The 14084-nt window shown below is 38.9% G+C and overlaps 1 protein-coding gene and 1 long non-coding RNA gene across 2 annotated transcripts in view; one reads left to right on the forward strand and one right to left on the reverse strand.

Annotated features, from left to right (window-relative positions):
- The window catches only part of atad2b (ATPase family AAA domain containing 2B), an 88855-nt gene that overhangs the window by 38958 nt on the left and 35813 nt on the right, over positions 1-14084 (forward strand). The window contains exon 24 of the mRNA XM_041805190.1: positions 1098-1223. Within this exon, the coding sequence (XP_041661124.1) occupies positions 1098-1223 (126 nt within the window). The remainder of the gene's footprint in view (positions 1-1097; positions 1224-14084) is intronic.
- LOC121521301 lies at positions 1451-4672 on the reverse strand. Its single transcript, XR_005992841.1, has 3 exons — positions 4580-4672; positions 3057-3120; positions 1451-1522 (listed from the first exon to the last, which is right to left on the reverse strand). It is a non-coding gene; the product is annotated as an uncharacterized LOC121521301 (long non-coding RNA).

The raw sequence follows: 14084 nt of genomic DNA on the forward strand, positions 1-14084 counted from the left end.
TGCAACATCTCACAACAGAATCAAAAGCAGTCCTGAGTATTTTCATATTTATTGGATACTTGTGCAGACTTGTCCCTCTGTGAATTTCATATTTCTTTAATTTACGGGAACAAAAAAAGCAATCTGCTACATCTACAAACATCCCAGTGCACCATGCTTCCCCCATGTTAAATCATTCATTTTTGATTTTCAAAGAGATAAGACACTGCCACACATTATTACCCTTTTTTCTTCTCTGCAGTCTCAACCTGTTTTTGTTAAATTTCTCTACATACAGTTTTTTAAAGCTTCAAAGTCTATAGAGGAAACTTTAGAGGAAGATCCCTTTTCTCTTTTAAATCATTATCTACAGTATGCATCCTAAGAATCCATTGACTTATGACTGAAGCCACAGAGGTCCCTATCAAGAGAGAAACATATCAAAGAGGAAGCAGCTTTCAGAAGTCATTCTGTTGCTTTTGATTTCCTATTTTGGCAAACTGAAAGCACAGGATGCTAAATGAATATTGCAGGAGCAGGAGTCATCTGCCTAAAAGGAGGAATACAGGGGTGTAAATATTTCATCTTACAGTCAAGGTCCTGCTATGAAGCTATCAATTAGCCCTGCTCTGCATGATATTCAATTGCAGCAGTTTTAGAAACAAAAAAGGGCATCCGGGGGGAATTTTTCTCTCGGTACAAGATGAAAGAGCTCTGATGAGTTTGGCCAAAAACTTAAATATGACTTGATGTCAGGAGTTGAAATGGCTCATTTTCAGGCCACTGCATGTCTCTATGCTCCACTTCTGTTTCTTATTTCAGTCTCTTTCCAGCCGTCAGTGTGAAGTTAGAGCTACTTCAAGTGACAAATATAGTTTTGGGGCTATGTCAGTACTAAATAACATGTAGTTTTACCTTATTTGCCATTTCATACGTTTATTAAGTCTTTCACTAACAGATTAAAATTTTCATTCTTGTCTGTCAAAGTACCAAAATATGCATGACCCCAGAAGCATATGTATAAATCATTTGTTATTTTCATTGGCACATACAATATTGCTCATGCACACACTGAATGTTATCTGTTGTCAGTAATTGATTTTCTTTGGTCACTGTAGATCTCGAGATGCCAGCTCAGGCAACAGCAACTCCAGCTGTGGCAACCAGAAAGCATCACACTGCAGGAGAGGAGACGGCCAAGAGCAGCACTCAGGGCGAGGCCACTGAAAAACAGTGCACCACTAGTGAGTATTCAAAATATGTTTATATCACACTTACTGAGATCTTACTGCAAGGATGATCTTGCATACTTGGGCCATCCGTGAATCAATTGTTGACCAGTTTAGACAAAGAAGATAAGGTTTAGGTCCCTGCAAGGTCAGGAAATACAGCATAGTTATGCCACATGTAAGCAAATGATGGGTTCTTGAGTAATTGCCAAGTACGGTTAAAAAAATACATTGCACACAGACCTGCCAGTGTTTCACTATTTTCTGAGGTGTGCTGCCAATCACTGCTTAAAATCCCAGTTCTCAATGAAATACTGAGATAACAACATAGCAGAGTTATTATTAGTACCATAACAGTGTAAATATCAAGGCAGAATCAACACAGAGCTCTGTATTGTGAACATGATAGTTTGAAATTTGTTTTATCATTGCTGGAAACTCCTCCACAGATCAAAACACAGTACTCAGAGACAAATTAGCTTATAGGAATATATGACTCCATGGAAAGACCTCGCGACGAATCTGTAGTTCCTGTCACTTTATTGACATGCTGTAAGCATACAGTTCTGATGCTCTTTCCTCATACACCTGTCGAACACCTGCTCCACTCTTGCTGTTGATTTTAACCGTGATGGTGGCCTTTACTTCAGCTGAAGCCTTCTCCTTCCAGTAAACTAACCTGGAGTGTTACTGTAGCCACTGTGAAGCAGTTGTTGTTGCAATCCAGCCTGCTGTGGAGTGATAGCTGTGGCATGAGAAGTTGCTGTTCATTTTTTTCTACACACACATGTAAACGTCATGTGAATTGAAATATTGTAGGCTGAAACAATAATGATGGTCACATTGTGTAGATCATGTAAAATCTGGAGTATAAGCTGCACTTTTAATGCCTATTTTTTCATCTTAAAATGTTGGCTGAGGCTTGCATACAGGACGACAACTAGGGTACAGTGCTAGGACAAATGCTTTCATTAATGCAAGTGCTCACTGACAGAAAACACCCCCCTGTAAGGACAAAAGTGATGAGTGGAAGATGGCAGAGCAACTCTTGGGCTGTGAGTCTGTTTTAGCACTGCAGGCTGTAAGCTTAACTACCATATTATGGATAGTAGATGCGCAAACTTGCAAAACAGATGGTACTAAACAAGTGGCAAAGTTGCATAGAAACTGCACTTTGTTGGCTTTGCATCACACAAGAGGATGCTTTAGACCTTTTTCCCCCTTTGTGTGATTATAAAAATGTACTGCAGCTTTTATACTAGGGCGACTTTTATCCCAGATTTTACGACACTTGTTCATAGCCATTTGCAATAAAGTGTTAGAAAATATTCATACCACAGTGAAAAACATAATGCGTTGTTGTCCAGATACTAAAGAGTGCATACACAGTTGCTCGTGTGCATTAAGTGCATACTAACTATGCTGCATATATTTTGAAACCAACACATATGTCCTTTTTTGCTGAAACAAATACTAAAATAAATCAGAATCTCTCTGCATACATCTGTACTCTTATGTGACTCAAGCACACTCAAACTTTGGCTGTCACTTTCTTCCCTTGTTTCTCTTCGTCTGTGACGCAGCAGCAAGCAGCTGTGTTGTACTACGAGAGTGTACCAGATGTATGTGGTGCCAGACACCTGCCTGCTCACAAATAACACGTACATTTCTCAGTAGCGGAGAAGCGTCACACCAAGCGACCTCATTAGCACTGCTGCTCTTTCCTAACTACTCTGAACATGACCACGCCACAGAGCAATTACATGCCCACCTGTGGCAAACGGCAAGTGCCTCAGGGTGAATGGAGGGCTGGGAATGGGCAGGGGGGCAGACTAATGAGGTTGTTACCTGGGTAAATCGGAGGTAAGCAGGTTTTACATGTAGTCTGTAGATGCCCTCTGGTTTCCACCTGCTAAAAATGAAAGGAATGAAGATGAGCACCTTCAGAAGTGAAAGAAATGTTCAGAACGGGGAATAAGACATGCTCTAGTGTAGCGTTGTCATGGTAACAGAATTTTGAATTTTGATGTGATACTAGTTAAAAACAAATTCTATTGATATCACAACAACATAAACGACCTCCTGGACACTGAAAACAGTTCAGTTTTTCTATTTCTAACCTGCACATGAGAAATCTTTATTAAACCATAAAAACATTTAAAAATTTTACAAGCTGTTTATAGAAATAAAAAGCATTGAAAGGCACGTAAATATGATTGTCCTCCCAAAATATTTGTTGGGCCTACCTGCAATCAAATATTTCCTCTGAATTATCATTAGTAAAGCAATATAAGTATATGATTTTACATTTTTCTATTTAAAGTGCTTAACAAATTTATTACACCATCACCCAAAGTAAGGTTTAGGCCACAGCTGCCCTGAATTAACAGTATTGGTAATTACCAAAATCATTTTTTATGTTTCTGCAATGGTTAATACACCAATATGTAGAAGCTCTTTAACTGAAATGATATTTTTAATGCTGAAATATAATTATTGTTGTTATCCATGAATTTTCAAATTTACTGATTTACCAAATAACTGAAAAAATAGTAAAGCACATGATTATTTCTTGATTAATATGTCAAATTATAGTTATTTACTTGCATTCCTGAACAGAAAAATGAGTTTTAGTGGTTGAATGTTATGCTTGATCCATTTCTGACTTCTCAGAGAAGCCAAGTGAGTCGGCTCAAATTTGGGTCTAAAAAGGTGAATTCAGTTCGAAATTCCTCATTCCTGTTCAAAATGGTAAAACGTGGAGAGCTCACTGAAAATGAAAGAGTCCGCATTAAAACACTTCATGATGCTGGGTGGTCTCTGAGACAAATATGACAGGTGGTCTAATAAATTTGTTAAGCACTGTAGGTCATTTTCTGGTAATCTGTTTGTATAGGGCTGTGTAGCTGTTGTCAGTCCACAGGTTGGGATGTAAAGGGAAACTTTTAAAGACTAAGAGACATTGATGCCTCTGACTGTAACAGACACTAATGTTAACTCTAAAGGGACTTAATATATCGTATATGGTGACTGGTGTAGCCAACAGCGAGGATAGAGGCTGTGACGGAGGGCAGAGCAGAGAGTTGTTCAGCTGGCAGTAAGAGGCACAACTTCTGTGTCAGTCCCAACAAAATCCCCAAGCTACCTTCATGTCCTTGCAGAGCTTTCGGAGTGTTTTAACTTTTTTAGAGTGTAACTGTTGTGAAACACCCAGGAATAACGTTTTCTCTCTTCATATCACTTTGTTTTAGCAGGACACAGCTCCACTCTCATTTGATAACCCATTGCTGTGTGCTGTCTCCCTCTCTCTACTCAAATATCTTTGGGTTGAAATACAAAAGTTATACAGTGCATTCAGAAAGTATTCAGACCTGTAGCGTTCTCTGGGTCCGTGCCTTGCAACAGTCCTGCTTCAAGCTCTACAGGCAGTTCCTTTGACCTCATGGCTTGATTTTTGCTCTGATATGCATTCAGCTGTGAGTCCTTCTCTAGAGAGGTGTGAGCCTTTATAAATCATGTCCAATCAATTTAATTAACCACAGGTGGACTCCAGTCAAGGTATAGAAACAACTCAGCAAAGATCAAGAGAAATGGGAGAAACCTGAGCTAAATTTCAAGTGTTTTTGCAAATGGTCTAAATACTTATGGAAATGTACTAATAGTTGATTTGAATTTTAAGTAATTTACAAAAAAGTTGTTAATCTTGTTTCTACTTTGTCATGATGGGGTATTGAGTGTAGATTATTGAGAAAAAAATATGATTTTTTTAGACTGTAACATCAGGCTGCAACATAAAGTGAAAAAAAAGTGAAAGGGGTCTGAATACTTTCTGAATGCACTTTGTTTTTTTCCTTCACAATTTCATGGTACTTTCAGTACTATGAAATGTAAAAATCATGGATATTGTATCATTTAAAACAGTGTTTCTAAACTGGTCTAGCTTCAGGACCCACGCCACCTCCTAAATGACAAATTGCGATCCAAATTTTTGAAAACTTTCAATGATAACCTAATTTTTTGTGAAAAATGGGCAGTTTGGACTTGAAACAGAACAAAATTGTAATGAACCAAAGTGGTAGAGACATGCCCTTCAAAATTAAAGCACTTCATAGGCTTTTTGCCAGGTTTCTTTCCTGAAAGCCATATATAAGGCTTGTATATATCTTTGTAGTACATCTGTCCAACACATGGTGGTGCTTGTCCCTTATGAGAACATCCCCTAGAACAGCTGTGTGGAAAGCATTGCTTCTTGCAGGGAGAGGTCCTTCTCTCATGAATGATTTGGGCTTCTGTTGTCCAATGTGAATAGTACAGCAAGACTCAGGGTAGTCCAGGTGTCATTGCCACAGCAGTTTATTTTAGTATTATTAAGCTGGGAGCAAATGGTTATGTAAGTGGGGATGTAGTGTTTAGTTAATGGTTTGATTTTCCCCCTAAAGTATTTCTGCTTATGGTAAACTAATGAAGCTTTGAAGGAAGACTTCATCATCAGCCTTGTACAAGTTGTTTTAGAGCAGTTTTCAGTAATCATTAGGGATTTAGTTACATAATATAAACAAACTATTAGAGTGCAGTACATCTCAGTCACTAAATAAGGCTTTAATTGCTCTACAGCACAATTAACATCTGGAACTTATAAACAAAACCCCAGCCTTTTAAGATCAAATAATGATTTATTTGTCCCTTGGTATTCATTTTGATCACATATGCATGTGAAACTAATTACATTTTGTTGTGTATCCTTTAGGGTGACCTCTGTTTACAGTAATTATAATTTCATAGGCCATCAAACTAATACAAAGTCTAAATAAAAACATTATATAAAAAGGTAAACATAAATATTATTAAAAAGTAAAGACAAAGGGGAATAATATCCCCATGTCAATCACTTAATTGATTAATTGTTGTAATCCATAAAGACCCCTCTTCTTTTTAAGGATGAGAGCACACATTAGACACTTGTACCCGACTTTCAGCTGCAGTCGTTATCTACAAAACCAAATGTCACAGATGCGGACCACCAATTTGGGTGCTCTTGGGAGAGTCGTTATCAGCCTCCTCCAGAGGTTTAATTAATTAGCCTTACTCAGGTGATTAATTTGTGACATCGGCAGCCAGTTCTCACCTGGAGCACCTCAGCAAGGCAGCTATTAAGCTAATTGATCACAGAGTCAGTTGTGTCTGCAGATATGACACAGCCTCACAATAGAAACACATCTGGTGGAGGAGAGGCCAATTTTCTGTGATGATACTCAAGAAATGCACTGTTCATGAAATTGCACCAACTGCAGCCGGGTCATTTTAGAGTTTTTGGCTTTGCCTTCATCTGCTGTGAAGGTCAGGATACATGAAGGTTAAAGTTATCCTCGATCATTACCTGCAGGGAGAGGCCTATCTGGAGCTGTTTTGGTATCTGCAGTTTTAAAGGGCTTTTATCTGGGCCATCCCCTCCCGCCATCCATCCATCCCATCCTTCTTTTCCGATTGCCCAGAGCTGAGAGATGCCTGCAACATCCAGATATCACCAAGAGTGGATGCAAGGACTATGATGAATGGTTTTAGGAACTGTTGCCAAAGATGGGGGCAAAAAGGCTTTTGAAAAGCTAAATATATTTCTGAATCAGGTGTTAAAAGCAGAGGCTGTGCATAGCTGAGATCTTGATTGCCAGGGAAGCTGCTCAGTGGATCACAGGATGGAAGATGGGAGACCCTGCTGCTGTTGATGTAAGAGTAAACAGTATGAAGGATGTGGTTTTCCATTTGTCCGCATGGATAGCACTGCCAGGACTTCTCAGCTCTCTGTCTCTCACAGCCCTTTTCTCCTCCCCTGTCCGTCATCCCCACTGCTTTCCCTGAGGAGCAGCAGAAAACTCAAGGCCCATTACCTGGGCCACAGCTCTTGGTTCATGCAAAGGGCATCATACCCTGATCTGGTTCATATAGAGTGTCTTCATTCATAATTAAGACCCTTATGTTATACTTTCTTGCTCCATTAGAAGAACTGACTCTTTCATTTTTTTCCCTCTGACAATTTCAGATAAATACTAAAGATGGATTACATAACTGCATATTGTATGATTATTGTTACTTTTTTGATCATCATACCTCAGTGTGACAGGAGAAAGGGTGTGCTACTTTCCTAGTATTTTCTTTACCATGGCTCATAGGCGTTTTTCCACTGCCAGTTGACAAGATTGCACCTTGTTCAGCTGTTGGATTGTTTGTGCTGAAAAGAATAATGATGTCAGTGCTGCATAATGTGTACAGCGTGTCACTCAATTGGATGCCCAAGGCTACAGTGACCAGGCTGTATTCATGTAGACAGAACGCTGCTGTTTCTCGCCTCCATAACCACTTTATATCTCACATCACAGTATACACTCTGCTCCCCTCCCCATTGCCAATGTCAGTCCATTACAAGACCTTGATAGGATATTTAAAGTCATAATGAACACTCCAGCTTCCTTTTACCTCAGGCTGGTTACGAAAAGGATGGCCTGGATTTTAACCCAGGAGAAAGGACTGCAGGGACAGTGCCTGAGACATGCTCGCATCCTTGCAATATGTATTGAGATGGGCAGAAAGAAAGGCGCTTTTTTTTTTTAGGAATCATGAAGCACTGTTATAGACTTTCACCTTGCTAGTGTTGGTCTTAAAATGAGGTGTGGTTAGGACCATTGTGTGCAACTTGTTATCTGGAGGTAGCGAAAGCAATTTCACCACAGTCAACAAAAAGCTTGGCTAAAGTCAATAAAGCAGTATTTTCCTGCAATTTGAAGGCCATTGTGGTGATGCCAGAAAATTAGGGCATACATCCTGCCACTCAGACTCCTGCCTAATTCGAGAGCATCAGTGGATTCCAGACCAATAGATGTCTGCTTGTTTGTTTCCACTTCATGGACAGGAAAAGCTGATTCTTTTCCCCCTACTTGCCAAAACCCTCATTTAAATTTTAATGCACCAGTTGCAGGCACACCTGGCTTTTAAACAAAATGGGAAAAAACACTGATTAGTTTAAGTCATGTTGCTCCAAATACCGATCCATGTTTATTAAGGAAACAAAATTGTTTATTTTAATCTTCACTCTTAGTTATTTTTTTACAGATTTCTTCAATTCAATCAGCCAGAGTTGTGAATAGACTGATGATGCTTCACTGTGCTCTTTTACTGCCAGCTCTTATTTATGGTATTCTTTCAAAGGAGTCAAGCATGGTCAATTTTATTTATAAAGCACACTTAAGAACAGCAGCAGCAGCTGACCAAAATGTTGTACAATAGAAAAAAATCTAGTCAATTATAAATGAGACAACAAAAGACCGATAAACAGAAAAGACAATAATGTTACAGAAAAGGTCTGTACAACGTACTAATGTAATGTAAAGTAAAAGCACAGTTTTTCTTAGGATTGTCAGTGAAAGTTCCAACAGAAGGGGCAATTGTGGGATTTGAGGATGGGTGACTGGCTGTTGAGGGGCCATGACTGAGAAAACACGGCCACCTCTTGGTTTATGATTACAATAAGGGATAGGTGGGTATCATTTGATACCAGTGCTAATTCAATACTTTATATATGGTGCTGGTGCCTAAATGGTGCCTGAATCAGAACTTTTGAGAGGGATAAAGTGTGTTGAAATCAGCAGAAGACATAAAGCTTGCCTGTCATTTGGAGTGTTGGGGGTATCCAAACGAAGTATCGATATCTGTGTTGTAATTTGGTTCGTTAGGTATGGGATGTGTTGGTACTGGTATCATGTCTGAACCAGATTCCCATACTCATCCCTAATTTGAGCATGGCACCACCAGGAGGCCCATATGTGAAGATCTGAGGTGTCTTATGGTTATGTAAAGGCTCAGGAGGTTAGTTGTGTACAATTGGACTTGTCCTTTCTTTTAAAACAAAAAATGCACTCTTTGAATCAATCCTAAAGTGAACTGGTAGCCACTGTGGGGGAGGTAAACTGGTCTTACATTATCGCACTTAAGCCTGTCAGCAGCTTGGCTTCAGCCTTTTATTCCAGCTACAAGCAGGACAGGGAAGACTGATCTCAAAATGTAGTTAAGTACAGTCATCAATCTTGACGATATGAAAGCATGGATAACTTATTCCGGTCATTGAAGGAAAGGTTTGTTGTTTTTGACTTTGAGATGATTTTGAGCGAAACCAAACTGCATTTCACTTTGGCTTTTACCAGGTAGTCAAGTGTAAAAGCAGTGTTAAAAATATATCCAAGGTTTTTAGCTTCCTTTCAGTGGCAAGAAAACCAAGTTACCTGAAACAGTTTGATGGCATCTAGAGGGCCTTAAAGTACCACTTCTTTTTGCAGTTATTGAGTTGTAAGAAATTGTAGGTCACCCAGGGTTATATTTTTGAGACAGTCTTAAAGAAATGTGATATCTGATTGATTGGGAAATAGGTCTAAGTGTTGTCAGCATAGTAGTGACATGAAAGGCTGTTCTTCACGTTGATTTGGCTTAAGTCTACCACACACAGTAAGATTTTTAAAATCTTAAATGATTTTTCCAATGTGAGCGATCCGACACATGACAACAAATAATCACAGTTTTTACTGTTTTATTCATACAGTGTGTGGTGCAGAACTGGAGGATCAACACAGCGCACCACACACTAACAGAATACCAGAGTCTTGGCCTGGTCTCAGTTCTCAAAACCCCAAATGAAAACGCTGTCAAACATGACTTTAGAGTGAAGAAGCTTCTGTGGTTAGCTGTTAGCTAAATGCTCGGTCCATTGTGGTTACCATTTCAGTCCAGCTCCTTCCCTTGTTTGTTTGTCTGTGGTCTATTTTACGGTACACTTTGTCAAATATTCGTTTTGTTGCCACAAGTCAACAAGTCAACTTCATTTTTGACACCTATCTATTTTTATGCCTCCCTGTTTACGAGCACCGTCTATGGCGCTGTTTACTGCCATTGCCATGGCTGTGATTTTGTTTTACTTTTTCCTTCAGTCAGCTTGCTTCCTGATTTGCTGTAACTCTGTTTGATACTTGTGTCTGCCCTGCTGTCCTTGTTGCTCAATACACAGAACAGGATTTCTGGTTGTAAATGTTGAACATGTTTAATATTTACAATCTGTGGTTGGTGTGCCTTCCATCAGGGCGGAGAGGGAAAAATTAACTCGAAACACACAAAACACTACAGGATAATCTGGCAAGATGATCTTAAGAAACATTTGATAATCAGGCCTTTGATGACTTTGGTTGGGAGGGGGGATTCAGCCCGACAATCGGCACAATTATTATGCGGTGTGTTGCCTGCTTAGTGGTAAAATGTGTAGGAAAAAGTAAAGGACCTGGGATGGATCCTTGTGGTACCCCATGGGTTAGATTAGCTCAGAGAAAGCACAGAGAAAATTCTGTCAGAACAGCTTGTGGCTGGGCCACCAACATCCACCAAATGCTGGGATAGACAGTCTAGTAAACCATTATCAGTTGTGTCAAATACAGATCTGAGATTTTATAAGATCAGGAGGACAGTGTGATGTCTTTGATCTACTTCAAGAAGCAGGTCACTATGATTTCTCAGTAATGCAGACTGTGCTATGAGCTGTTTCAAGTCCTGACTAAATCGATCTAGTACTTCTTTATGTGAAAGGTGAATGTCTGTAAAAAATAACATTTTCTACCACATTTGATAAGAAGAGTAGATTTGAAATGGGTCTGTAAATTCAAAGTGGTATGGGGCCCGGACTCTTCTCTTTCAACAAGATGGAACCGTACCAGTTGATGTTGAACTGAGGATAATAGCGCTGGTTTGGTATTGAGAGAATACTAGGTTTTAACGTAGTATCTACTTTCTCCAGCTTCAAGCCATCGTTTATTTTCTTAAGCTGTAGTTTGCAAGCATTGCATTTTGTTGTACTGAGAATAATGGCATGTTGAAACACAATTGGCCAGTTCTTCATTGAACAAGCTGAGTTTTGAGTCCAGCACAAATTCTGGTAAGGTTAAAAATTATTTTAGGTCTTTTCAGCCATTCTTCGCTGTATTCACTTCATTTTCCTTTCTCAGTGGGACCAAATCTCACAATCACAATTTTCTTTTTACCTGCATTTCACATGTTGTGTTCAAATTGAGAAAATCAGTAAAAATATGTGGCTATTGTGGACTGTGCTTGTGTCATAACATGGCAAATTGATTAAAGAAATACTGAAGTTTCTTCCAGCCAAATTTTAAGTTTAAAAATGGTTTTTGTCTCTGCACCATGAATTTCTTTGACATTATTCATCCAGGTTTTAATATTTTACTATAGAATTGCTCACGTCCATTATTGCACATTTTATGTAACATCGCACACTAGAAACCTCCTGAACAGAGTCAGCACAAACCTCCAGTGATAAATGTTGTCTTTTTCTGTGTATTAAGCTTCCTCAGTGATAGAATCAGAGGATACTTGTGGCCAACAGCATAAAACAAAGCATCTTGCCTGAAACAGATTGTGCTTTGTTGTTATTCATTATTAGACCTGGACACAGATTCTCCCAAAGCTTCTCAGCTACCAGGAGAAAACTATCTTGAGTTGTACTCTGAAAGCCTGTGGCGCTGGCTAATAAAATCCGTGCAAAGCATGTAAAGCCCACAGCGAATAAGTACTGAGCTTAAGCTGCCATTTTGTGGGCACAGATGCCTCTCGGATCATTGTGGCACCAAGCGTGAAATGAATGTAAAATCATCCATGATGCCTCTTTGCTTCCATTTATTGTTTCAGGGTAGAGATGAGCTGACATCAGTGTTAGAGTCTCTGGAGAATCAGTCTGCATCTCTGGTTCTTTTTCCTTGCAGCATATCTTTGTGTGTAGTTGCTACTGCGTGCTGAGTATATATAAGGATTGGTGGAGATCCTCATCAGCGGATTTTAATATTTTTTATTTTATTACCATGCAGTGCATAAAATCACATATATTATTGTAAATGGCTTACATAACTGCCTGAAACAAATGAGCCCTAAGAGCTTCACTGGAATAATAAAGTGTGCTGCTTGTTGCCTCTGTGTGTGACTGGATACTGGATACTGTGCTTTACAGAAATGTGAAAAGTGTTATAGAACATGCTAGGCAAAGGTCAAGACTGAGCATGTGAAGTACTGGTAATGTGTTGGTTGATATTTTGCTGACTTTTTCCTTCTCTTGATGACAAAGCTTCATAATTTTCTGCCATTATTCAATGTCTTAACTCTGTTTTTAGGAAAATCTGCCCATCACAAATACAATTCAGAAGTGTTCATGGGTAGTTTGGAATTAAACAAAAGATTGGCTGGTCTGTTACCCCACTTTAGGTGGATTGAAGCAGTACTAAAAGATCTGTAATTTTATTCTCGTTTCAAACATCTCTGCTTTTAGGCCGTCCTCAAGAGAAAATTAAGTAAAGCCTCATGGGCTTTTACTCTGCTTTTTCTATCTTACATTTTCAGTCAGTCTCAGTAAACATCAAAGATTAGTTACTGAAACAGTCTAATGGAGAGCATTTTCCCTCTCTCTTTGGTTGTGATAAGTTCTAATAGACTGGAGCGTTTAAACACATGCAACACATTTTTACTTGATTAATCTCTTCTTACTTAATCTACATAAAAATGTAGTTTGTCAACAGGGGTTATGATTTTCTGCATGTTAGGTATCGCCCAATCATGTATCAGTAGGCTTTGGTATAATGATAAGAGCAGTCAAATGCCATCTGCTTCTCTGTCGAGTGACAACGCCTGCATTTGGGTGAAAACAAGCCCTAAGGCTGAGTGGTAGTAGATCAAGAAATAGTGGTAGAAATGTGATTTAATGCTCTTGCCTTGCAATCTGTAACTCAAACAATAAAAAAGAAGCTTTAACTTAAGTGGAGAAAAGTCTGTCATAAGATTCTTCACATATTCACTAATATACTACTGTAAATATTTCAGGTCATTGCCCAACTTATTTGACATGATTTAGAAACATGCACAAAATATGTAATGTCAGTTCATGACATCTGAGGTCACAAGATTGGATTGTTTGTCCAGTTTGACAGAGAGAGTCTGAACAGACTCTCGTATACATCTACAACTTTTTTTTAATGCTATAATGCCAATCCCTAGTCAGAAAAGTCATCATCTTATGTTTACATGATTGCCATTGGATTTGGGTCTATATAATTGCTAAACTGTATGATTTTCATATTTTAAGCTTTCAAATTGCACAAGACCCTCTCTTTACTATTTACTACTATTCATTTTGACAGTGTGCTTTCACTTAGAAAGGACTAGGCTAACTTATTTTGAGCAACATAACTAATTTTTTTCTGTTATTGACTCCATATTGACAACAATAAACAGGCAGTATGCTGTACATGCTCCCATCAACAGTATTCTTATGTTGATTTATTTGACCCCGTACACAAATATCTGCATAAAAGTGTGGGTAAAAATCCTTCAGTAATCAAACTTCAGCTACAAATTTGCTTGCTTTCAAACTCCCCCACTGCCTGAAATTCAGGTGTATACTGCTGAAGTGAGCATGAGTGAAGCAGCTGTATAGCCTACATTTTCTTTTTCAACTGAGATACAAAAGGTGAATGGCACCAGGGCTGCCCACAGAATTGGCAGGGCCCCTGAAAAACCCAGTGAATAGGCTATCCCCAGCTTTGATTTATTGATGATATCAATGTGTCTTGCATCAGTAGCATTGGTGCTTGGGTCCTGGCTATCAGTAAGCTCATTTTGGAGCTGAAAAGTATGTGGAGATGTTGTGTTCCAGTGTTGTCACTTTTTAGTCCTGCCATCTTTTAACCCCTTTTATCACTGTTTACCACCTATTTTGCCACATGAATACAATTTTTGCCACTTTTTTACTCCTTTTCACTATTTGTACCACCCATTTTTGCATCTTTTTTT

The sequence above is a fragment of the Cheilinus undulatus genome, linkage group 14 (genome assembly GCF_018320785.1).
Source record: "Cheilinus undulatus linkage group 14, ASM1832078v1, whole genome shotgun sequence".
NCBI lineage: Eukaryota > Metazoa > Chordata > Actinopteri > Labriformes > Labridae > Cheilinus > Cheilinus undulatus.